Source organism: Setaria italica, chromosome VII (genome assembly GCF_000263155.2).
Source record: "Setaria italica strain Yugu1 chromosome VII, Setaria_italica_v2.0, whole genome shotgun sequence".
Lineage (NCBI taxonomy): Eukaryota > Viridiplantae > Streptophyta > Magnoliopsida > Poales > Poaceae > Setaria > Setaria italica.
The window spans coordinates 29,009,544-29,034,658 of record NC_028456.1 but is presented as its reverse complement, the minus strand read 5'-3'; the positions used below and the strand labels follow the sequence as shown (position 1 = coordinate 29,034,658).

Genomic DNA, 25,115 nt, shown 5'->3' with positions numbered 1-25,115 from the left:
TTCGTGCGCCAAAGATCTGAAATTGCGAGGCCGGCCTTGCCACGGTTATCATCGTAGGCAGCCCGGCCAAATCGAGAATGTGTCGAGCAAACAGATGCCGAGCCAGCCAGGAAAGGCAGGCAGAAGGGCGCCTGCTGCGCTGCGCTGTTTCTGATCAGAATCGGTAGTTCAGGGGGCTTCAGATATATCTTACATTTTTATTGTTCTTGATTCTTCAGTCGTCACATACTCAGAGTCACATGTATGTATACTGCACAAGAAGAGAATTTACACAACACCTCGCTTCTCCCAATCATGGCTGGCACTTTCAAGTCCACGGAAAACGAAACCAGACAATGAAATTCGAAATCTAACCATCTAGTAGACGGACCGTCCTAATTGCAATGGAGAAATGTCCGAAAATGAAGTCAGACAGCTGATGAACCGCCAATACATGAACCAGAACCACCGCCGAATGAGTCACTCTTGAGCAGACGGAACCACCAGATCATGAGAAGAGTCTGGCCAATGCAGATACCCGGCAAGCATCTCTCTCACAGTTTCAATTTGCCCAGGTCAATCTTTTGCTTAGGGTACGTGTAGGCTTCATAATTTATCTTCTGGCCTAGGGAGCCCAGCTTTGTGAGTGCGGTTATCAGGTCAACCTGTCATACAGAACACAGAGGCACAAGTTAGCATCAATCAAGAGAGAGATGAACCCTCCTGATACACTGGCAGTTCGTGCACAAACGAAAATCAGTAGCTTACTTCATAGTCTGTCCGGGATACTGTTTCACGACTCCTTTGGTACTTCTCGACCCATGGGCGGCAATCTGGATCAGCAATCAGTCGTTCCTCGGTAGCGGCTTGGTCAGGTCCGAGGAAGGCTGACATCACAGCAAGCTGCAAAAGGAGACCTATCTGTTAAGCATGACACTAGATGACAGTTTTTGCATTCTTTCATGGAAAAATGTGATCACTGTGAAGGGAGTAGTGGTCACCTGGCGAGGACCCAACCCAACAGCAACGAACCTATCCTTCATCTCCTGCACAGAAGCTTTGCTCCAATCAGGTACCCTTCCCTCTGGGTCAGCATCTTGTGCATCTGTTCTCCCAAATGTTCTGTCGAACAGGCCCCACTGCGATGTTAAATAATCACAACACAAAATCAAAAAGAAAAATAAATCAGCGCATTAAATTAGGAGCGAGGACAGACTGAACATATGCAGTATCATGTGGCATAAGGAGCAATATGGCGCAGCGAATACCTGCCCGTTTGAACCATATGCAGAGTATAGGGTTCTTCCCTTATCTTCATTTCCACCACATTTGGCAATGGCCGCATCAAGAAATGATCTCTTCAGTGCTGATTGTGCTGTTTCAAGAAAAAACACGATTCTTAATTTAACACTAGCAGAAGTGCAGAAGCGCTCGCCAGTAAAGATCAACAGGTTCAATAATGCTAGTATAGTTACACTGGAAATTGCCAAACCTGCAAACTGGATCAGGTCTGCAAATGAAATTGGACCTCCCTTGGAATTGGAATCTATCTCCTTTTTGGCTTCAGTCAGCAGATCCAAGGCAGCAGAGAGCCCACTGTTTTCAGGTCTGCTTATTTCTGGGCTTTATTTGAAAAAATAAGTATCAAATGATGGAGCAACAAGGTCAAGAAACTATTTACTTGTTAGATCATCTTCAGCTGAGCATTTTTCCCCTCAAAACAAAAAAAGAACAGAAGAAAAAAAGAAGATGCTACCTAGCCTGATAGATCCATTTGCACCTCCAGTTTTTGTGGCCTGCGGAATAATTAAACAGCCCAGTGGCAAAGGTTATTTCCAACTTTCCAAGTGTACCACGTACAGAAAGGCCCAAATGCTAATGACAGAAAGCCATTCAGAGACCAGACCTTGTCATATGTGATGGCATCATTCAGTGCCAAGGTCAACAAAGATGGAACGAGCTCTGGCTTAGCCTTCAAAAGATTTTCAGTTTCACTATTTCAGCCGACAGGAGTGATTGATAGGTGAAGGAGAAATGCCGAGTATAATGGGCTAAGGTGTCTCACCTTTATGGCTGTATAGAGGGTATCCTTGATGCTTGCTGAAGAAAGAATCAAATACTTCAGTTACCTTTTTTTAAGAAGCATAATATAGAGTATCATTGAAGGGAAAAGAACAGTGTTACGTGACCTACATTGGAACTCAGAGCGTTGTCTACGCTCAATGAGATCAGCTGCAGTTGCCTCTCCCGTGAATTTGGAAGAGCCCTCAATCATTTCCTAATCCAAGGCATAAACCAAGTTCAGTTTGCTACCTCACAAAACTAACTTTCCCATTATGCTACATTTGTTGTTCACTTCTGTTGCGCTAATCGAGAGCTGCATTGACCGCTAACAAAGCAAGCACGTACCAGACCAATGGCGGTCCCGACGCAGCTGCCGATGAAATCCCTCCTACGGAATCGCAGACGCTCGTCATGACCAGCAGCCTCGAGGCCCTCAACATTGCCCTTGCAGCAGACTTGAATCTACATACAAACGTGTGGGGGGGAAAACAACTAAGAATCACGCGAAACGCACAGCTTGAATCAGCGAGAATTTTGCAGAGTTCAGAAGCGTACGTGCGCGTGCCTCCGTGCCGGAGACGAGACGGAAGAGGACGAGGAGGCAGCGACGCCGCGGGCGCCGAGCAGCGCGGTGGAGAGGAAGGCCGCCCCCGCCATTTTCAGCTGCTCGCCACTTCGCGCGCGGCTGATGCAGAGATGATGACGCTTGGCTGCTTCAGTGCTTCAGGCTGCTGGCTGGCGTGGCGGTGCCGGAGTGGCGCGCGAGGATAAGGCGGCGAAATCGTAGGTTACCTGTCTGCGCCACACGTTGCATATCGCGGGCTGCATCCTCCGCGTCCGATTGCCTCCACGCTGTCAGCTCAGCTGGAGCTGCCTAGAAGCTTTCGATGGTGACAGGACAGGATGCATCCGACTGTCAGCAGCAATGTGGCAGCAGCATCAGTTCATCACGGCTCCTGCAGAACAGAAATGAACGGGTGGAGCAGCTTGTGAAACCTGACGATGTCACAGCATCTGCTTATTTGAGCTCAGTATCGAAAGCATGTCATCTGAATATCTGATTATTATTAATACTTGCTACAACATGCAAATGCAAGTACACAAAAGGGAGGGTGACAAGGAGGCAGACAGACAGAGGTTAAAAACATTCAGGAGTTCATAATAACTTCATATAGACTAGGGATACAAGTCCAAATGCATAAGCACGCAACGTTACAAGGGCCAGCTAACACAATGGGAGTGAATAGTGATTGTCATGTGGGTTGTGGCCTTGTGGAAGTTGCTGCTGCACCTCCAGCATTGCATTTAGACACTTTGTGGAAATGACAACATCTTCTATCTTCAAAAAGGGCAACATCACCGCTGGTAAGACTGGTTCTCCCTCCGCTTCACATAGCGGGTCCGGTCGCTGTACCGTGGCCTATCTTGGGCTCTCTGAGGTACTGGCTCCACCCTTCTCTGCCTCTCTGGTGATCGCTGAACGATTTCCCCATTTACGAATAACTCAGCTGCAAAGAGAGAGAGCTTCATGAAAACCTGACAATATGTTTTCGCATTTTGGAGGACAGCCCAAAGGTCAGAAATAAATGATTATTAATTAAAAATATCGATAACAGTCCGAACTCCAAAAGGATTGAAATGTACTGCACTTAAGAAATTTGGAAGGAAACAAGACTTTAAGGAAATTGGGAAGGAAACATGACAATTGACAGAAATGCAATGAATTGTAGAGTGTTTCAGTATAAGTGAAAGAATAAAATGACTGGTTGGCTCTTAATACAAGTGAAATTTCATACAACTATCAAAACCGAACTAAATATCAGGAAATGTGGGTTTCAAGTAACTGTATAACATTGAAAGACAGAAAAGTTAAGAAGTATATTCAACTTCGTTTTCATATCTCATCTTTCAACAAAATTTCTTCATTTCATCATTCGTCTTAGAACGACAAGCAACACTGAAACCTATAATCGCCAGACTAAAAACCAAAAGGAATGCAGAAAGTAGCACTCTGTCTAACTAACAATGCATAAACTATTGCAAAAGTGTCAATCGGAACCGTACATCACAAACTGACGTTTTCTGCCAGGCAAATGCTGAATCAGTTATCTATCAAGAGCTAGCATGAAATGAACACACTCAATGACTCAACTGAACAAAAACATACAGATACAGGACACTCAAGAAATAAGCTTACCACCATAGTCTTTGTTCTCAGCATCAACATAAGAGTCAGGAAGCACAAAAAGAACACCTGGAAGGCCTGTTTTATTGAAATCACAAAGCATGGTTAGTGCACACTGAACCAGTGATGTTCAATCTAGCTACTGAATGTTCAGCACATTATTATAGCTGCAATTACTTGTAGAAGCACATATTCGCAAAACATGTCACTAAAGAAAGCAACGCATCATTTTTCCTGATGTGACCAAAATGAACACAATGCAATAGTACCTAAGTGAAAATATAAAGAGAATGAGTTATGTAAAGGATTATAAAGACTACAAGATTGAACTAGTAGAATGCAGTTGAGGGTCCTCATATACAGAAGTCTTAGTTCTGTTATCAAGTTAAGCAATACTAATCTGTATAGCACAACATAACTTACTGGTAATATGAAAATAATTAAGCCCTCTTCATGTACAGAATTCTAAATTTTTGTGTCATCAAGTTATATAACTATCCATACAAACAAAATAGGGTACCTTCGAGCTTGTTGGAAGTCTCCTCGTCAATCTCGCACCCGAACCCGAAGTAGCGCTCGCAGGACACGTTGTATATCCTCTTCTTCGCCTCCTCCTCACTGCAACAACAGACACCCAATTAGCCAAAATTAACTCTCCCTCCGCGGAGCATCCAAGCCCATGGAGAAATTTGATTGACTCAGGAAGAACATCTAACCTCCCTACGACCTGGGCAAGGGTCTGTATGTAGCAATCGATCATCTGCTGCTTGGTGGCCCCCTCGCCCCCGGGCTTGTCCATGACGATGAGCCAGTGCTCGTAGTCGCACCCGGGGAACAGCGGCGCCATCTCCGTCGGCGCACGGTCACCTCCCTGCCCCGAACGCAGCGGCGAGTAGGAGGAGTCCGGCCGCCGTGCCATGCAGCGGACGGACCCGACTCCGCCGCCGCTTTGCCGCGGGGGGCGGGCGGAGGAATAGGACGGGAGGCGCCGAGACGGGAGGAGCGGCCGCGCCGGGCGGGCGGCGACGACGGCGCGCGCTGCGGTGGCCATGGCTGCCGAGGGAAGAGGTGGGTTGGCCGGCCGCGAAGTGGAGGAGGGGCGTAGGTGAAGCTGAAATGGCGAGGCGAGAGGGGTTTCGAATTGGATGGGGTTTTGATGAGGGAAGAGGACGAACGAGGAGATATTTGCTGCGGATTGAGGAGTGAGAGCGTGTTGGCAGTGAACCTCCAGTGGGCCGCCCGTTAGCCTGCTTACTAGCGCGCTCTCAGACTGGAGGCCCAAATAAACAGCCCAATCAATACGTCCGGCCCGTTGGTTTTTGTTTTCCAACTTCTTCTTTATTTTTTCTTCTGTTGCTTTCAAATATTAATAACTTGATTCAATGATTCGGATATCCAGATCTTAAAAGAGTTTGAAGGACATCTGGAGCGTTCCTCCCCACAACCTTGGCAACCTGCAGGATCTTCAGCGCCCTCCACGCCTCGATCCAGATCCAGGTATCGATTCCGCAACAGGGTCACCTTTCTTCCTTCCCCCGTCGTCGTCCTCATCATCCTCTGCACTTGCGCGGGTTGGTTGGTTGGAGATCCATCCTCGATTGGTTAGGATGCGTAGCTAGGTTGGGCGGGTCGCTCGTTTTGGTCTGCAGGATTTAGTCCTGAAATCGAAACATGATTCGTCTACGAGTGCTAATACCGGTTTATTTTTCTGAATCTTTTGTGTGTTCAAGTTCAATTGAGTTCCCCCATTTGAGATAATATAGGGACGCAATACGCAGAGTAGCTTCTTCCCTTCCGTTCAACGTGAATGTGGAGTTGTGCGCCATAGCTGGTGTCTTTTAACTGGCGATCTCATGACCGTTTCACCTACAAGGCTACAATGTTTTGCTGATTCTGAATTTCGTTCCTGATGCAGCGGCTGAAAGATGGATGCGAACAGGCGCCAGAGTGGAATTCAGCAGTTGTTGGCTGCAGAGCAAGAGGCTCAGCAGATTGTAAATGCAGCTAGAGCTGGTAATACGTACTATCTTATTTTTGGCACAAATTATTACAGATCAAGTTAGTGTTCAAGAGCAAGTACCGTGTGCTTAAGAGCTTCCTCCTTGTATTTGATATATCAATTAATCTTTATGGACATATTTCAAATGGTGGGTAAAGCCATGTTCACTTTGTGCCTTAGAGAGATCAGCATCTAGTTTGTAGAATTGCCTTTGGTATACTGCTTATTTTGCTTCAGTCTAGTGACTCTTTTTACTTCTTAGGACACACCATACCACTCCAAAGCCACATGTTGACTAGCTGTACAAATTTGCATAATCGAAGTCAGAAAACAAAAGTTTAAAATATTACTTTTCTTTGACTGAATCATGTTCCATTGTGAAGCCCTTGGTCTAGAAATATCTGTTGAACTTCAATGGGTAATATCTGCGATTATGATTCATGAAACTAAAGCAAAAGGATCTGATTTTGATGAGTTGTGATGTGAACTTGAACGTTTTCTGTTCAACAGCTAAGTCGGCTAGGCTTAGGCAAGCCAAGGAGGAAGCTGAGAGGGAAATAGCTGAATACCGTTCCCAAATGGAGGCTGAATTCCAGAGAAAGGTTGCAGAGGTATGTCACTTACCCATCCTGCTTGATTGTTCACAAGATTGCAGGGAATGAGTCTATTTCTTTGTTGTTCTCAGAAAAGTGGTGATTCCGGTGCAAATGTTAAACGTCTTGATCAAGAGACAGCAGCAAAAATCGAGCAACTCAATCAACAGGCTGCAAGCATCTCCCCTGAAGTTATTCAGATGCTGCTGAGGCATGTGACCACTGTGAAGAACTAAACGTTGATGTGCGGCAAATATGATTGCAACCTTGTATTTTCTATATATTTATCTATATCAGAGTGTTAATAAATGATTTGTCACTTATAGCTGTAATCCCATGTTCTTGATCACAGAATAAGCTGCTGCAGTTTAGCAGCAAACCTGCCTGGTACTATCAGAACTTGGTGATCATTTGGTAACAGTAAATATTGCTTTTTCTTGTTTCTTTTTGAGGAAATGTTATTTTTCATGTGTTTCTGAAAGATCAACTTTGTGGCCGCTAGTTCATATATGAGTATGATATCTACCATTATTTTTTCCTTTCGTATACCAATTCCAATTTCGGCCCCATGATATGGTGAGGAAATCTATGGCCTACCACAGGATTCAAGTCCGGGGTTGAGAGTTGAGGCAAGTCCGGGGATCCATCAGTAGTTCATTTTGCAAAACAAACATTAATAAATTTCGTACAAATCGAAAGGATACTATTGACAAAATTTTGTAGAAACCAAAAGCTGAACATTAATAATTTTAGGGGGTGTTTGGATACGAGGTGTTAAACTTTAACAGTGTCACATCGGATGTTCGGATGCTAATTAGAAGAACTAAACATGAGCTAATTATAAAACTAATTGCAGAACCCTGTGTTAATTCGCGAGACGAATCTATTAAGCCTAATTAATCCATCATTAGCAAATGGTTACTGTAGCACCACATTGTCAAATCATGGACTAATTAGGCTTAATAGATTCGTCTCGCGAATTATACTCCATCTGTGCAATTAGTTTTGTAATTAGCCTATATTTAATACTCCTAATTAGCATCCAAACATCCGATGTGACGGGTGTTAAACTTTAACAGGTGGTTGCCAAATAGGCCCTTAGTATAGAGCCAAGCATTAAAGTCTAAAGATACAAAATAACTAAAAATGCATGTAAATATTATGATTACTTCCTAAGCACTAACAACAGCGACATAAGGTAATTCCACCGAACCCATATATAGCTTGCCACCTTTCCTCTCCACCACCTCTGTTGGTCTCACGTTCTTTGGTCCTCTCATCACCTGAAGCACCTTCCCGTCAGCGTCAATCCTTACTGCAAGTAGGTGGCGATCAGGACCAAATGGCAGCTCCATCTTCTCTCGGTGCAGCGCCACCCAAAAACCACCTCTTCCGTCAGGCCTCACATTATCAGGGTAACCCGGTAGATCGGCAAGCGTCTCCGATGTGCCAACCTTGGGGCCGGTGATCCAGTACCTCATCAACTTGCACGGTCCGGTTAGCGCGACCACGAGGTGCGTCCGATCAGCACTGATGGCAAGGCCATTGGGGTAAGTGATGCCGGATTGCAACACGGTGACATGATCCGTTTTCGGATCGTACTTCATCAGGCGGCCAGTCGAGTCCCCGGTCGCCGTCACCCTCTCGTGCTGCGACCGTGAGTACTTCATGCTACTATCCGTAAAATACACCTCTCCGGTGACTTGGTCGACATCAACGCCGTTGGTGAAGCGGAGCGGCTTGCCGTCGACCATCGTGGCCACCACCGTCGCCTCGCCGCCGCCGGGTCCAACGCGCATCAGCCCCTTGTACGCGTCGGCGATGTAGAGGTCTCCAGACCCGTAGTGGAAGCGCAGGCCCAACGGGCGGCCGCACATGCTCTCCGTGACTTCCGCCGGGCGGACCCTGGACGCGGTGCAGGCCTTGGCGTTGTACCCCGGGCTGTAGGCGTAGGTCGACCACCCGCGTGCGTGCCCGTTCCACTTCAGGACGCGGCCGTCGGAGACGCCGCTGTAAGGGCCGGCGCCGGCGCCGTCGAAGGCGACGCTCTCCGGGCCGCGCAGGAACGATCCGCGCAGCTTGAGGTGCTGGCTCCGGCTGCCGTCGATGGTGCCCGTTTCGCGAACGGGGCGCGCCGCGCACGGCAGGAGCAGCTGCAGGACGGCGAGGCACGAGATGGCGAGCGCCAGGGGAAGCTTCGCCCTGATCGCCATGACTACGGCTTCTCTTGGTCTTGATCAGGTTGGTTCGGTGGAAAGAAACGCAGGGCGGGCTCGCTTTTTATAGCGGCTTGCGTTGTATCGGCTGTTCGACTCGGTGATACGGTCTCGCAGTCGCACCCGTGTCGGATTCGGTGGGTCGTTTCCTCGTAGGCGTGGCGTAGGGGTGAATCGACGATCTCTGTTACGATTCGGATACGGATTAATCGCCGGGTACCTCTGCGGCTCTGCTCCTTGGCCTCCTGCAGTGTCGCGCGCGCCCGTGGCTTCTGAGTGGTTCACGAGCAGTCTTGGAGGCTCGCAAATCAGAAGCTCTCCCTGGGGCGAACTGCTTCTGCGCACGAAAAGCATCCTGCTGTTATAAGAGAGCTGCTTATAAGCCACAGACACTATTGACACTGCTGTTGTTCTCAAAAGGAAGTTTTGAGGAAACTTGTAATTATTGTTTGTTGACCAAACGAAGCTTTAGGTCGTGTTGTCAGAATTCAGATTAACATGGGGAATAGAACTTGCTGAGGTTAATTGATTACTCTGATCGCGTATTGAATTGATACAACGACTCGACCGAAGCTCATGAAAAAGGGAACCGTGGACAGTACCGACACTGCCTTCCTCTGTCCCAAACGGCGCCGTGGCCTGCAACCTGCCACCAGCCCAGCCGCGCCGTCGCCTTGCCGTCCCGCTCGTTCGCGTCGTCTTCTTCTCCTGGCCTGTCCTGCGATGGAAATTAGCCCGACATAGATATCCTGTTCTTGAACCCCTACGCAGTCGCCCCTGCCACTTACCTGGCGTTCCCGACAGTGCTCCAAGCGACCACGCCAGCGTCACCACGCCGGCGTCACCGTGGAGCGCCACCTGGAGCACGTCCCTGTGGTCGTCGTGCCGAGTAATAGATAAGCTCACCAGCTTGAACAGATCGACGGTCGTCATGCCGAGTAATAAACACAGATCGAGAGCTCTGAAATGAGAGCTTTGAAATGCCACTGACCAGCTTCAAGTATTATGGCTAGAGCCACGCCTAATAAACAGATAGAAAGCGCATCTTCGCCAAAGTCGCGAGAAGAGACCAAGCCACAGTAATTTCCACCTTACAGAAGCCAAGCCCACATGTAGCGCTGCTACAGCCGGCCTTCAAAGGTGTGAAGACAACGCTGCCTTCTACAACATCGTCTGATCTGTTATCAACTTGTGAAGCCACCACACGAACTTTCAGCTGCCCACTTAATTCCACAGAAACAACATTCCTTGAAAGATTGATTTCACCTTCACAACTCGTTGGCATTCTTCCATCTCGAGAATCAAGCAGCCACGATATCCCCAATGTGTATGCTGGCAGTACGGGCAGTAACTTTTCCTCGAAGATGATCCGGCCATGAACCATCGGTAACTCAGACTCTGACTAGAGTGGCCTCAACTGTATTATCAAGTGGTGCAAATCTGACCTCAAGTGTGCAACGCTTGCTAGAGTAACGTTTACGAATTATGAAAGGGCCGTGGGCAAAGGAATAAACTGCAGAGTGCTCGAAGACTTCCAAGCACAAAACTTTCTCCTCAGACTCTGTTTCTCCCTTTACTTTTAGCTGAACTTCGAACGCTACTGGATCGATAAATACAACTGCACGGGATGGGCCTGTCAACAGCAGATATGAATCCTGCAAGCGTCACAGTTAACTGATCAAAAGATGGTTGATGTTTCCTTATAAGAAACAAAAATGGTATAGCCAACCCGCATCAACAACAATAGTTATTATTGTCTGCTTGACTATACAGTGGATCAGGTGATAAGCATGTAAAAAATCAGTCACAAACTTCACTTTGTATAGATTATACAACAAGCAACTTCATGCATTCAGTTTTTACCAATGAGTTCTCTACAAAAAGAGCATTAAGGATGAAAGATTATTGATTACTCGATCAGGAACTCCTTTTGATCAAACTGTGGATATACCGAAGATCCATAAGAAGAAGAAACACCAGCCCCTACAGCAAATATATAAACATGCATACACAACAACAGCTGAAGAAAATCAGAAAAGGCAAAGCAAAATGCATACATAGCGATGCATATATATATATATATATATATATATATACACACACCTCTTGAGTTAGGACTTGGCAGTTATCCCTTGTGCGGTTAAAAAGAAGGTTCCGGTTTTGATCTACCGAGTCCCTGGTGGCAACCCAGCCATAGACATGCAGTGGCCACTCTAGGCCATCTTTTGTTTCAATCACTTCGACTGAAAAGATCTGCAAGACATCCTCGCACGAAGCATATCTCGGGATAGTTCCTTCCGTATATCGCATGGGAGGAACAGAGGCTGTAATTACAAGACGTAACAGGATAAACCATTTGAAGCATACGCAGTTGCGAATCACCAAAACAAGCGGTCGAGTTTCTTTGACTATTAGGGTGTGTTTGGCGACTAACGGGAAGGGGCATGGGAATTAGTGGTGGGAGTTGGCGGAGGTAATTCACTTGGGATATGATTTTTGTGTCGTTCCCTTGTTTGTTTTTTTTGAGAAAATTAAGAGTGGGAGTTTTAAGTAAGACTAGATATCCCTTGTTTGGTGTGACGGTTTAGAGGTGGGAAATTATATCTTAAGTATCTTCCACTTAAAATAAATTCCCACCCCTCTTCCTGGGAAGTGATCGGTGCGAGTTGCCCCTCTAAATTTCCTCCATTACTCATCCCGTTAAAACTCTCGTGCCCACCAAACAAACAATAAAACTTTAATCTCTTCCATCTAAACTCCTGGCCTCCCGACCACTTACTTCCAACCAAACGAACCGTCAGGGTTCAAATCGTGTCGATACTGCTACCTCAAAAGCCAATTAATCTATCTGTACTTTCCACAGAAAATGATCAGGCTCGTCGCGACAATTCATCAATTTGGATGGTAAATTAAACTTACTGTTGTCTTCGAAGGAGCCATAGAGGTCAGCAAAGCACTCTTCCCAGCCGCGACGGAACGAAAGCATCCAATCCTGGGCGGCCTCGTCCTCGTCCAGCAATCTCCCCTCCTCCTCCCCCTTTTCTTCCTTCTCTCGAGCAGGTGGAGGTGGATTGTTCTTCTCCTCCGCTGGCTTTTCTTTGTCGGTCCTGCTGAGAAGCAACTTCTCCTCGCGACGCCGGCTCCTAGATGGCCTCCCTTTGCTGCGGCGGAGGCGGCTGCTTCTCCTCACCTGATCCCCCGCCGCCTCCGTCTCCCACGGCACCTCCATCGGAAGCTCGCCGCCTACCCTGCTTTGCTTTCCCCACCGCCGCCTGAGGGCCTGGATTGGTTAGGGTTCTCTCTCCGGAGCTTTTGAGATTAGAGGGGCATTGGCGGCGATCGAGTGCTGGCGCCGTTTGATCTGTTTGCATCTTCCTCTTTGGTTAAAAATATTATAACATATTATTATTTAATAATGGATCACAAAATAGTAGTGACCATTTAATTTTTTTTGCAATCAATATGAATTTATAGATTTTATATGCACTAGTATTTTATTTACATGATAAATTGGTAAGTATTTTATTTACATGATAAATTGATAAGTATCTTCTTCCAACATTTTAGGCACAAAGGCAGATTTGTGAGAGATCTTTTGGAGCTGATAGAAATAAACAAATTTTACTTTACTGCACAAAAAGTAAGAACATATTCTGGCAATCATGAATCATCATTAAAGGAAAAGGGTAGAAACTGCGAATACGAGGGAAATTGATGTAGTTGCTTGATCCATCTTCTTTGGGAAAGTCAAATCGAAACGGGTTGAAATCAGAAGCAATGTAAACAATTTACAAGGAAACGGGGCAAAATGCAAGAACAATGGCAGAGGCGATTCCTGCACATGATTGATTTTGGAACCTTCTTTCGCGCTAATACACATACTATGAGTAGCCGTTCTTACATGAGAGCTGCAGATTCACAACACTGAAACACCCACATTCACAACACTGAAACACCCACAAGCTACTGTTGAAATGAAGACCGAAACTTGCTGAGACAATAAATCTTTTGCAATTGTAAAAAAAAAATGAAATTGTCTGAGACAAAAATCTGAACATATATGATACACCAACTCAATCCAAGCTCATGAAACAATGAACTGGAAACAGTAGTGAGAGTGAATGCGCAGTGGCAATGCCGCAATAGGCAACTAAGCTCTACATTCACACTGTGTTTCCACGTCCTAAAGACCTAAACGGCGCCGTGGTATGCCCGCCGTCACATCTTTCCTGCCGCGCCGTTTCCTCAGCCGCTGCCACCAATGCATCTTCTTGGCCTGCACCCGGCTCCGGTTGGCCGCCCCCCGCATCTTCACGCTTGCCGGAGTTCTCCGCTTGCCCCGCAAGTGCCGCCGCATGGCGTCGAACAACGCGTGCATGTTCCCGCCGCCGCCGCGCCTCTTCGCCGGTGCGCCGCCTACCACCGTCCGGCTCGTGATCTCCTTATCCTGGCGTTTCGTGCGGTGGAACATTTCCCCGAGATGCCTCCATGGCGACTTGCGGTGGTGTTCGCCGGGGATGAGCCTGGAAGACGGGCCCTCCAGGCCGCGTCCCAAGTGGTGGTGGTGGTCGTGGCGATGGTGGAACACCATGTCGATCTTGTTCTTGAGCATCCGCAGCCGCCCCACCCGCCTCTCCAGGATCTCCTGGCGGCGGCGCCTCCTCATGGATCTCGACACCCGAGGTGCGTACACAGGCGGCGCAATTCCACGCAGCGACACCGGCGGTGCGGGTGCAAAGCCATGCAGCGACAACGGCGGCGCAATGCCTCGCCGCGACACCGGCGGCGGTGAGTAGGAAGCAGAAGCGCTCGACTCCAGTGACGCTGTAGGGCTCGTGGAAGGATACGAAACGGCGGCGCCCGATGAGCTGTTGCTCCTGCTGATGTACATGCTGCCGGAGTCGACGCGTTTCAGCGTTCGCCGGGGCATTCTGCTACTTGTCCGCCCCGCGCTGGAAACGGAGGCGTTCGTCCTCCCTCGCCGCCGCGGAGTGTTCTCTTCTTCTGCTTCTTCTTCAGCTCGGCGCAGGCAGCGCTCCTTGAGGTCCCGGTCCTGCCTGTGCCTGATGCGGCTGCGTACGGTGACCATCGTGTTGCTCGAGGAAGAGAGTTCCGGCGAGGCCACGCCGCGTCCGGTTCTCTCCGAGCCACGGCGCGACGCCACGCCCAGGGACAGCCCGGAGTCCAATCTCCCAAAACGACGCGTCGAATAGGAGGAACCTTCTTGTCCCACGTGCCGCGGTGTGCCGCGGCCATGCAGCCGTGCCGGCGCAAGAGACATCTCCCGCGACACGGAGCGGCGCCTGCTGCTGCTGCCCTCCAGCGACGACGACTGGTCACCACGCCCGGAGGTGCGACGCGTCCTGTCCCGATGGCCAGCGTGCCGATTGCTTCCGGTCACCGTGCCATGCCGCGACATCGCAGCCACGCCGCGTCCGGTTCGCTCCGAGCCACGGCGCGACGCCATGCCCAAGGACAATCCGGAATCCAGCCTCCCGAAACGGCGCGTCGAGGAGGAGCTCTCCGCTCCCGGGTGCCGCCCCGTGCCGCGGCCGTGCTGCAGCCATGCCCGACCCAGGGACACCTCCCGCGACACGGAGCGCCGGCGGCTGCTGCCCTCCAGCGACGAAAGGTCACCACGGCCGGAGCTCTGGCGCGTTCTGTCCCGGCGATCAGCGTGCCGGTTGCTTCCGGTCACCGTGCCATGCTGCGACGTCGCAGCCACGGGCAAACGGTAGAGGCTGAGGCCGGAATTCCGCTGCTCTCCGCTTGGACGGTGCCGCGGCGTCAATGCAGATACCGCAGTTCTCGACGAGCGGTAGGAGGCGAGACGGGCAAGGAGAGGCTCTTCCGCCGTCTGGCGATGGCCGTCGAAGTGGCCGCCGGCTCGGCTTGACACTGTTGAGTACTGTTGGTTAAGCCGGCTGGATCGCTCGCCGGGTGGGATGCTGGGGCTGGGTGACGGTGACACCAGTGGCCTCAGGGTTAGGGGTGGCTCGGCGTCGCGTGTCCGGCGATCTGATCGGATGGAGAGCTTCCTCTCCAGCACAGGCGACATCAGAGAACCTGATAGCATCTGAAAAACAGGTGTCCTATTGATCAGCGTTTGCCAAGAGAGCATAGACAAGTGAAGGTGAAATGATGTTCTTTACGATTACTGGCACGGAAATAAATTTACCTTTGCCTGCTTCAGGAGCGTCTGCTGGGTAGCATCATCTAGCATCTTCATCAGTAGATCCCTGGATGTCTCATCTAACTGCACAAATGTAAGAACAAATTAAACTTGCGATCGTACGCGTCAGATTTTCCAACATATTTTGCTACTGCAGAAAAACTGTAACTTTGACATAAAAAATGCTGCAGTTTCCCTCATCCTTGCAGTTAGGTTCTGAAAGCAGAACGACAGCTTCGGTTTAGTATGCCTAATCTTCAATACGTCGCTCTTCAGATATATCTGAACACGATTCTACTGAAAAACGAGGTCTATCTTTGACTTGTTCTCACAAGAATAGCAGTGAAGCCGTAAAAGAATTCTTACATTTTCATCTGCCGGACCCCTGTGAAGCAGACCGTATAGCCTCTTGAGCGCCTGTAGATCAGACATAACTTGCTCCATCCCCGTTTCTTCTGGCGCTTCCATTTCAAATCAAAATTGCAATAAGAAACTCATCGTCACACCGACATGTATCTCCTCTCCCCGAAAGGAAAAATGCAGAGACGGCAAAGATCGACAGCAACGAACGAAGATTCGATCAGAAACTAACCGCCGTCGCGAGATGAGGAAACCGACGTCTTTGCTTGATCCATCTTCTTGGGGGTGAGATCAAATCAAGATCGAGGAATCGAAATCAGAAGCAAGAGAAAGAGTTTGCGAAAAGCTGCTTGGGGAGGAAATCGAAATGGTAATGCTGTCGCAGGAACAATGGCGGTTCTTCTTGTTACGAAGGGACAGGCCGTTTGGGAGGAAGGGGGCGTGAATATATACGTCGCCGAAGCAGCGGGCGGTTGGTTCATCGTGTACATGGGCCTTGTTCGCATGGGCCCAAAAACCTAACTCGCTCGGCTGGAGTCAACAATATGTGTGGGCCAGCCCAATATGATTTTTCGCCCAATAATGCAAGAAGTGACCAGACGAGACGATTAAGCTGGTGTTTGGCAGGACTGGTTCCAAGTATGAGCTTGAAGCAGCAGGTAAGGTAAGGTAGGAATCCAGATTTTTTTTTAATGGCTGGAGGAGCAAGGAAAGTACTAGCGCCACCAGCAATGGAGAGAAAGGACAAAGGCACCGTTCGCCAGGTCACAGCCTGCTGATTCTGACCTACCCTGCAAGCGACGACTTCATCCACAACCAGAAAAAGGTATTCCGCCGCATAGATGATAGATATGCTACGCAAACCATCCTCATCCTCTCTTCTCTGCTCGTCGTGTGGTCGCTCTCCTCCCGGCATCGATCATCCGACAGGGCAACGCAAACAATGTCATCGTCGTCGAAGCCCAACTTCTTCGGCCGCGCCTGGAACAGAGCACGCGGTAGCCTCGTCCCCCTGCCCTGCATACGCATTTCGCCTCGCCATTTTCTGCAATCTCGTGATCTTCTCCTGTTCTCCTCCCGTCTGCTTTTTTCTGCCCATGCTGGCGAATTCAAGCATAGATCAAACGACACTTCATCATGTACACCGATGCATCCTAACGCGGCCCGCCGCTTGCAGGCAAGTCGGATGTGGAGAGGATCTGCAAGAAGGTCTTCGACGACCTGGCGGACGAGAAGACGGAGCTCCTGCACATCGACTCCCTCCACGTCGCCACCCTGATGGTTTACAAGTGAGGATGCCACATCTGCTTGATTGATACTGCGTCCCTTTACTAAACGGTTTCGACGCTGGATCTTTTTGTGTAATCTGTCCGTTCTGATTGGTTATTTCGTCAGTTCGATCAACAAGCAGTTAGGCAGCCCTCACAAGGACCCTCCCTGTCTGAAGATCATCGGTGAAAAAGTGGAGGTAAAGCGCAACTATTTTTCTTATTCCGGCCCACTCAGGTTTCTTAAGTTGGTCGAGAAAACCTAAGCCCACGATAGACAGCCCATCAAAAACAAACGTGTTCGCAAGCCCAAACAACTAACTGATCAGTTGGTCGCTTGACCGCGCTGCCTGCCTGCAGGAGTACCGCGCCAAGGAAGGGATAGCGTTCACGGAGTTCCAGGAGATGATCCTCAAGTGGGTGGAGAAGGACCTGCGGCTGGTGCTCGTGAACAAGGCCGGCTTCGCGATCATGGCCGCGCCGCTGTTCGCCGTGACGGCCAAGAGCGCTGGCAGGCAGGTGCCGAGGGTCGGCGACGCGGTGGACAAGGTGCCCACGCCGCTGATCGCCGCCGCCTTCTCCATCGGGCTCCTGTTCCTGCAGGACGTCTGGTTGTGGAGGCAGAGGGACTGAAAGAGATCGCTTTGGATCGCTCTCGCTCGTCGCTCTGGAGGCTTTCGCTTTCAGGCACTGGCTGACAGAGTGACAGTTATGGTCCCAATGCTTTGCTGCTGCGTGATGGTAGGCTGAAAGTCTGATCGATAGCGATGTACTATTGCTTAAGTTACGCAATTGGCACCTGAATGGCACGTATGCGACAATGATGGGAAGGGAGCACTGTAAGGACGGTGACGTTCGTTCTTAAATCTTAATACAGGTTTATTTATACGATTAATATGTGGTTTTCTTTTTGTCTAAAGAAACTAGTGTGCCCGGTAGCATTATGCCGTGATTTGAAATGCTGATGCACCAATGCCAATCGCACATCCAGGCATGCCACCACGCTCTTGAAACAGCGGCAGTGCGTTTCTCTGTCCCACCGGTGACCATTTTCTTCTAGAATCAATTTTAAGTTGAAATTTCTTCATGGGCAGTGTGCTATTGGTGGGTGAGTATCGAATGCTACGAACTGTAAGTGTGGTGTGATTCCTCCTCTCCGAGAAGGACGAAAGTGAAACGTTCTTGTTTTCATTATTATCTTAAAGAAAAATCAATGTCAATTGCACATAGTGTGACCGGCTGTCCGTATTAGAGTACGGGACTATGTTTAAGAAAAATCAATGTCAATTGCACATAGTGTGACCGGCTGTCCGTATTAGAGTACGGGACTATGGAAGTGCGTTTTTCAATATAAAATACATAACTTGCACAAGTTTGGAAAAACGTTCAACACCACACTTGGTTGAGTAAATGTCAGTTTTCATTTGTTTTCACAAAAACTGTGTGAGCACTGTGATTCTGTGAACGGAGGGTTTTTTTTTTTTGGCAAATTCTGTGAGCAGAGTTGTATCTCTGGGTACCTAAATATCTGGTACCCGTAGCAAAATCCCGTAAGAAACCACCAGATTCTCACGAGAAGATGGACCTAGTCCAAGATTAGGGGTCCGTTAACCCAGAATCGCACACTCCAGGAAGATACCTTTATTTGTGTTCCCCTTTTCCAAAGCCCCATCCAGCCCCTCCGCCGTCGGCCATGGGGCAAGCCTGGGGTTCCCTCCACGATAAACTCCAAGGTACCCGTCCCTCCAACCCCCTCCAACCGATCGGTTCGCATCGTATTCGATCGTAGCAATCGATCCGCACTCGTGTTCTTGGGAATGAACGACGAATCGAATTGGTGCAGGGCGGCGGTGGAAGGAGCGGCAGGTGCGGAAGATCACCGACAAGGTGTTCGACCGCCTGACGGAGGACGCCCAGAAGCGCGAGAAGGAGGCACTCACCTTCGAGGAGGTCTACATCGCCGTCCTCTGCGTCTACAAGTACAGCAGCCGATATCCCTGTTCTGTAATACTCTGCGGTTTTTCGCTATTTCTGATTGGTTTTGTTCTTGTTGGGCAGTGATATCAACAAGTACTTGCCGGGGCCGCACCACGATCCCCCGTCCAAGGAGAAGCTCAAGGCCATGATGGATGTAAGAAGACTCTCCCCTTGCTTTCCCTTTCGCTTAATTTTGTTGTTTCGGTATAGCCGATCGAATATCGTGTTCTTCTTCCAGCTGTTCCTTGTACTGAAAGCAAAGTGTTCTTGGTTCCCATGTTCAGTAACCTCAATTCCAGTGCCATCAGCTTTGCTAGGAAGCCTAGGATGCATCATAGAATTGATAAATAATAGCACAGTGCTACCTGTTCCCAGTGAGTCAGTGGTTTGCACTTTGCAATGGAAGCATAACTTTTTCCTCTTAAATTCCCCATCGCATCAGCTGCTACAGGTTGCTTAGCATTACAGGTTTGGTTTCTTAAATGTGCAGGAGTACGACGTCAACCTGGACGGGCTGCTGGACCGCGAGGAGTTTGCGGAGTTCATCCGGAAGCTGACGGCGGACTCGCTGTGCTCCATCAGCCTGAAGCTCGCGATCACGCTGGTGGCCGCGCCCGCGCTTGCGATGGCGACCAAGCGGGCGACGGAGGGCGTCCCCGGCGTGGGCAAGGTGGTGCGCAAGGTGCCCAACGCGCTCTACGCCTCCGCCATCACCCTCGGCGTCGTGCTGGTGCAGAAATCCACCGAGGGCGTCGAGTGAGTCCGCAAAGCAGAGCAGCGGCACACCGTTGTTGTGTGTGCTGTAGGCTGTAGCCGAGGCAGGCGACAGCAGGGTATCTAGGATTGTTAAGTTGCTGCTTTCGAATTGTTCATGGGATGCATATTCTGATGTGTTTTATTCTGGTTTGGGTTGCAGAATTGTGTGGGTTCCCGTGGATTGTCTTGTCATGAGCAATTTATTAGGAAGTTGCAGACAAAGGGCGTCTGGTCTAGCTTATAGCTAACTCAGTCAATTTTTTACTTAGTTGAACAGTGCAATAATATTTAAACAGTGCAATAATATGAAACTAGCATGACGTGAAGAGTAGTCTCACTCACTTTTCGATTCAACTCTCTCACAACACGATCTTCAAAACGCCACTACCATGTGCATGGAACTCATATAGTTTTGCTTTGGCCATTCTTTTGATGAACTTCAGAGAGCTTTTGTCTACCCTTCTTTTGTTGTCCGAGTTCTATTGGGCCAGCAGAATGCTCTCGGCTCTTTTCTTGGGCTTGGTTTTTGCAATTGTTCAGAAATGCAACCAGCAGACTTGGGCTTGCATTGTTTTTTCTAACCAAAGGCCTAGATTTTTCCCAAGTAATAATAGAAAGGCCAGGGGGCCATCTGAGCGCACACGCACTCTCTGACTGACCCAGTATTCCTGAAAGTAGGCCTGTACAAATACGGTTTCCACGGGGTTTTTTTTAACCAAACCAAGCCATGCGGTAGACAGCCAAGTCGAGCGGTTTGGAAACCGCGAGTTACATGTGTTTCACCGGTTAGCTGCGCCATGAATGAGTTATCGCCAGCCGCAGGCAGAGAAAACGGGAGGAAGAGCTTGATGAGCTGGCCGGTATTCAGGTCACGCTCCACTCCAGACTCTAGCTATGCTGCTTCGTATCACCGTTCTCTGCTTCTTGTCCTGCTTCTTGAAGCTGCTCTGCTTCTTGCCGTCCTGGACTTGTGTGTCCGCTGCTGGGTCCTTCTTGGCGCTACAGAGCTCGTCGTTCTGCAAGGCGGCAGCGACGTCGTTTTGCTGTCCGGCAGTGGTCGATTGTTGCGGTAGGGGATGTAAAGGGATGTCAGGTGCTCAACAATGTCGCGGAGTGAAAGATTGGAGGATTGGGAAAGTTGCGGACGAGATCGAGCCTCTCTCAGCATCAGCAGCACCCCCACGATGGCGAGCTGCCCACCGAGGTCGGATACAGTTGGTGGTGCTCGGGCTGGTGGTGCGTGCACAGCTACGACAATGGCGTGCTCAACAGTCGAAGCTATAGGACGGTGAGCCCCTTCCGTCGTCAAACATCGTGTTGCTAACTACGGGTTAACTGGTTTAGAACCAGCCCTTCCCAACCCGTACGTACGCGCTCCAAGTGGTTTGCTTTGATTCGGTTCCATGGTTTAGTTGGGTTTGACATCGAATCATGAACAAAGCTACCTGAAATGCGAAAGCCCGCTTCACGTCCTCTTGAAAGAGTAGCCACTGTGAAAATGGAGGAAATCAAATTTTTGGCTGTCCAACTAATGGATATTGTCCGAATCAATTTTTAACCACCTTCCTGACCTCGTCGTGGCCACCGGTACCGCGGTACGTGCGGGGACACGCTCGATCGGGCTAAGGCAGTTGTAGCATGAATCCGACGGGTACGCTGTTTGATGCTAGCTTTGGGTTTACGTTGTCGCGTGTCGTACTACGTCCGCGTTAGTTGTTGCAGGGATTGGGGCGCCGCTCCGTCCCAAACTACGTAGTCCGTAACATGCATCTAAATACTTCCTCCATTCTTAAATGTTTCTTAAATGTATGACGTTTAGGACAATCAATTTATCTTAAATGTCATATATTTAAAGACAGATGTAGTATATATTATATCTAGATACATAGTAAACGTTATGTATTTATAAAAGTCAAAACGAATATTAATTTGGAATGGAGAAAGTAGTATTCAACGAGAAGTGGTGCAGGCTATGCCTCCGGATGAATTATCGTTGAATAATAGCATGAGTGACATGTTGCACAGTAATTAAGCGTCCGGTGACTATTATGCTTGCTGAACAGTAAACCATGTGATTTGCTTTCTCACGGAGTAGTGAATTTGCCGCGGGATCAACACTGCAGAAACCAGGAAGCTGAAAGGGACTGTCTATGTAATACCCGGGTGTTTTAGGGGCTTGTAGCACTCGATTTTTTTCTAGCCACAGGATAAAAAACGGAAGGCTGTGATGAACCTCCCTCTCCCTCATCTCTTTCCAATAACCAGCCTTATCCACTCCGGCCTTATCTCCTTCCCGTGCGACTCTCGGCGCCTCGCCCTCGCCGCCCCCGTCGGCGGCGGCGGCCCGCCGCGGGAGCAACCACCCTCTGCCGCGGCCTAACACGAAGCTCTCTCCGTTTTGCTCCTCGCTCCACATCTACATCAACTCCCGCTGAGCTCCCCCGCCGCCGACGGCTCCCCGCCCGGCTCCGGTGACGCAACGCCGCCTTCGCCACCGCCGCGACCACCGCCGACGCTAAATCGTCGGAATCCTACGCCCCCGCCGCCTCCACAGCCCACCGGGGGTCCCCACCGCCCAGCTCCGGCGGCGCCCTCGCCGCCTCCGATCCAGCCGTCTCCCCCGCCTCCACCGCCGGCCGACGAGCCACCCAGAACTCCTTCTAGGTCCGCGGGCACAGGTAACCCCCAACCCTCAGCCCCAAATACCGAAACCCCCAACCCTAAAAGCTCGCCGGAGGAGCTCGCCGGAGGAGGCCTCCATTGTTGTTGGAGGAGGAGAAGCGCAGCTACGTGGCGTTCGTCGATTGGTCAAAAATTCAAGTGGTGGAGCTTCTCAAAACACTCGAGTGTTGTTTAGCTCCTCCCAACTGAAAAAGGTGGCTTGTGGCCTGGACAGCCAACTAACAGCGGGATAGGCCGCCGGCCGGCTGGCCGTCAACTGGGACTCGAGAGAGCCTGTCGGTGCTTCAGCGGCAGCGTAACTGCCGCGCGACGCGAGATGACAAGACGATCCCCATTCCCCAACCAACCCGGCGCCTCCGATCCCCTTCACTTTCACTGCGCTGCCGGCCTGCTGATCAGCGCAGGCAGCAGTCGCGGTACGATACGATCAAAGGCGGCTCCCTTCCATCCACGTGAGTGGCCCCCGCGCTGAGCGCCCCGCCCATTTCACCATCATTTTGACGGGACTTGCACAGCCATCCCTGATCATTTGAAGGGACGTGCCGTCAACTTGGGGTGGTTCAGGGATCAGATGCAGTGTGAAAGGCGAGTACCGCGCGACACTAGCTTTGGGGCAAAGCGTTGAATCATTAGCTTGGGTTGTTGCTTCGATTTTAATAGCAGATCTAGGTAAAAGTTATAGTAAAAAGGGTTGTTCATCGAATACAGCACGGTGTTAAATCTGGGTGGAAGAACTGAACACCTGGACAGCAGCGAGGTAGAGCTACTACAAGCCATAGCCAGAGTTGATCGCTGTCCTCGTGGCTTAACTTGCTTATTGGGCTTTGCTTCACATGTCTAGCAGGCTGGCACTGATGATGCATCTGACCATCTGACTGGCTACGTTGGTACTGGTACTTTTCTTGTTTCCCGACTTGCAGACATAACTCCAGCTGCCCCAACTCCCTTTTCTATTTCACTAGTGGAAGTGAAACACACACGTGATATAAAAAAGATTACATACAAAATATTTATATAGCTATAATATATCATAATTATTGATATGTCAACATTCCATCATAATTAGCTATGGTCCTTATTTGCATCCTTTCACTTAAACTTTTACAAGACTTACTAAGAACTGGTTCCAACCATTTATTGGATGTTTACTATATTATTGAAAAAATCATAACATATAACAATTCAAAATAAAACTCTACCCCTAGTGGAATCATTAAACAATAATGTATATTTATAAAAAATCTAGTAAATAATAATTTTATATCTTTAGCAAGGATGTCCAAACGGTGAGAACATATTTTCAAAAAACTTGATAGGAAGAATTTTATATTTAGAAACCACAGTATCAAAAAACTTAATCCAAACCATTTTGCAGGTATCTTTGTTAAACTTAACATATGATTTATACAAGATCCTCAAAAATGATTTCAAAAATTCTAGTAAGCAAGAATTCTAAAAACATCATAAATTTTAGCATCACTACGTAATATTCTGATATTTTCTCACAACATTTTAAATGGAATTTCTAAGCACATGGAAATCATAAATATATTTCCATTTAAATTAGAGGCATGTACCTGAACAACATACGAATAAAATAATACAAATTTCGGTATCTATGTAACCACAAGATTCAACCATCCAAACTTTGACACACTCTTTCATTGTCATTCGCAAAGTCAGGTCACAGCAAGAGGTTCCACACTTCTAAATCCTAACCACCATGTCCTAAAATAGTCTGTCGATGGGAGATGCCTATGATCCATAGAATGTTGAGTCCTTAATTTGAATAAAGTTACAAAAAATCTGCACTTTCTGATAGCCTCTCTCTGGTGCTTTGTCCACCACATTTTCCATCAATATCATGTTCCTTGAAAATGCATATGACAATGTATATCACAAAGTAATTAGGAAACAAAATATTACTTGGTGGGAAAACTTTTATTTTCCTCTCTCAAGCACCTCTCTTCATCTAACCCTAGAATAAAAAGGTGAATCTGATACACCTCTTCTCATTTATAAACATTATCTATAAAAGGAGTTTTATAAAGCACGTGAACTCTTTCCACTGAAATCATTTTACGAAGGTTATTTTAAAAGAGAAAATTGAGCAAATCCCACAAAATCCTGAGTAAGAATGATGCATCACGTTGAAGTTCTAGTGTACTTTCTCATCATGACCTACCATATGAAACTGCAATCTAGAGTTAAAAAGACATAACAAGTAGACAAAGTTTATAATTTAACTCAAATAAAATAAATTCTAACTGCATAGTTAAACAACCAATAGAATTATTGATATAGACCTATTGATTGTGAAAATGATAAAAAAAACTATTGCAAGCAGCAAGCATCCCGATGGGACTTAACGCTAAGGGGTGTTATAGGGCAGTGGCTTGGTGCGAGCCTCCATCTCCAACATGGAGCTTGGCTTTCTTTTCATTTTTTGAAAGATTGGAGCTTGGCAGCTCATACTGCTGCATAATGTCAAGTTCGCACCGCCACAAGCTTCTTCTCATGTTCAGAAAGAACAAGACTGGAACATGCAGAAATAGCTTACATAGGAATAAAACACTCCTTTAATGACTACGGAACTATGACAGCGACCTAATAAGTAAATAAAAAATAATAATATTTCAACCATTCTTATTATTGTTAAATAAAAGCAACACTATGCTTCAGACATTCAGAAACCACCTGCTACATTTTGAGCACGATGATTGTATCATGTATAATCCATAAATAGCTGCCATTCAAAAACTACCTGCAACATTTTGAGCACTCCTCCCATCCGAACCAGAAAAAAAAGACCTCACAGAAGTCTGCAGGCACAACAATTTTATCCATTACATGTTTTTCCAGCA

At 48.4% G+C, this 25,115-nt stretch overlaps 7 protein-coding genes, 1 long non-coding RNA gene and 1 pseudogene across 9 annotated transcripts; 4 read left to right on the top strand and 5 right to left on the bottom strand.

Annotated features, from left to right (window-relative positions):
- Positions 1-177: 177 nt before the first annotated feature.
- LOC101775209 (thylakoid lumenal 29 kDa protein, chloroplastic) lies at positions 178-2,790 on the bottom strand. The gene is made up of 11 exons (XM_004976641.3): positions 2,599-2,790; positions 2,389-2,505; positions 2,173-2,257; positions 2,045-2,079; positions 1,886-1,951; positions 1,736-1,775; positions 1,472-1,597; positions 1,248-1,354; positions 981-1,118; positions 748-882; positions 178-644 (listed from the first exon to the last, which is right to left on the bottom strand). Exons 1-11 carry the CDS (start codon positions 2,698-2,700, stop codon positions 534-536), a joined length of 1,062 nt encoding a protein of 353 aa, XP_004976698.1. The 5' UTR covers positions 2,701-2,790; the 3' UTR covers positions 178-533.
- A 296-nt stretch (positions 2,791-3,086) lies between these two features.
- On the bottom strand, positions 3,087-5,388 carry LOC101774801 (multiple organellar RNA editing factor 2, chloroplastic). The gene is made up of 4 exons (XM_004976639.3): positions 4,945-5,388; positions 4,749-4,846; positions 4,241-4,306; positions 3,087-3,551 (listed from the first exon to the last, which is right to left on the bottom strand). Exons 1-4 carry the CDS (start codon positions 5,277-5,279, stop codon positions 3,400-3,402), a joined length of 651 nt encoding a protein of 216 aa, XP_004976696.1. The 5' UTR covers positions 5,280-5,388; the 3' UTR covers positions 3,087-3,399.
- Positions 5,389-5,581: 193 nt separating this feature from the next.
- LOC101774139 (V-type proton ATPase subunit G1) lies at positions 5,582-7,326 on the top strand. Of its 2 annotated transcripts, none has more exons than XM_004976638.4 (4): positions 5,582-5,725; positions 6,144-6,241; positions 6,738-6,838; positions 6,913-7,326. In XM_004976638.4, the coding sequence occupies exons 2-4, from the start codon at positions 6,154-6,156 to the stop codon at positions 7,054-7,056; spliced, it is 333 nt and encodes a 110-aa protein (XP_004976695.1). In that variant the 5' UTR covers positions 5,582-5,725; positions 6,144-6,153; the 3' UTR covers positions 7,057-7,326. The 2 variants fall into 2 exon arrangements, with proteins under 2 accessions (XP_004976695.1, XP_012703120.1); XM_012847666.3 differs by lacking the exon at positions 5,582-5,725 and adding an exon at positions 5,742-5,799.
- Positions 7,327-7,992: 666 nt separating this feature from the next.
- Positions 7,993-9,033, bottom strand: LOC101754956 (protein STRICTOSIDINE SYNTHASE-LIKE 10). The gene has a single exon (XM_004978153.1). It carries the CDS (start codon positions 9,031-9,033, stop codon positions 7,993-7,995), a length of 1,041 nt encoding a protein of 346 aa, XP_004978210.1.
- A 453-nt stretch (positions 9,034-9,486) lies between these two features.
- Positions 9,487-12,397, bottom strand: LOC101754550 (annotated as a pseudogene).
- Positions 12,398-13,219: 822 nt separating this feature from the next.
- LOC101754159 (serine/arginine repetitive matrix protein 1) lies at positions 13,220-15,676 on the bottom strand. The gene is made up of 4 exons (XM_004978152.3): positions 15,575-15,676; positions 15,215-15,292; positions 14,316-15,112; positions 13,220-13,913 (listed from the first exon to the last, which is right to left on the bottom strand). Exons 1-4 carry the CDS (start codon positions 15,674-15,676, stop codon positions 13,220-13,222), a joined length of 1,671 nt encoding a protein of 556 aa, XP_004978209.3.
- A 708-nt stretch (positions 15,677-16,384) lies between these two features.
- Positions 16,385-17,731, top strand: LOC101773732. Its single transcript, XM_004976636.3, has 4 exons — positions 16,385-16,566; positions 16,746-16,857; positions 16,964-17,036; positions 17,197-17,731. The coding sequence occupies exons 1-4, from the start codon at positions 16,512-16,514 to the stop codon at positions 17,467-17,469; spliced, it is 513 nt and encodes a 170-aa protein (XP_004976693.1). The 5' UTR covers positions 16,385-16,511; the 3' UTR covers positions 17,470-17,731.
- A 681-nt stretch (positions 17,732-18,412) lies between these two features.
- Positions 18,413-19,895, top strand: LOC101773320. Its single transcript, XM_004976635.3, has 4 exons — positions 18,413-18,569; positions 18,680-18,815; positions 18,895-18,967; positions 19,304-19,895. Exons 1-4 carry the CDS (start codon positions 18,530-18,532, stop codon positions 19,571-19,573), a joined length of 519 nt encoding a protein of 172 aa, XP_004976692.1. The 5' UTR covers positions 18,413-18,529; the 3' UTR covers positions 19,574-19,895.
- A 1,927-nt stretch (positions 19,896-21,822) lies between these two features.
- LOC111257866 lies at positions 21,823-23,147 on the top strand. The gene is made up of 2 exons (XR_002678460.1): positions 21,823-23,008; positions 23,093-23,147. It is a non-coding gene; the product is annotated as an uncharacterized LOC111257866 (long non-coding RNA).
- Positions 23,148-25,115: the final 1,968 nt, after the last annotated feature.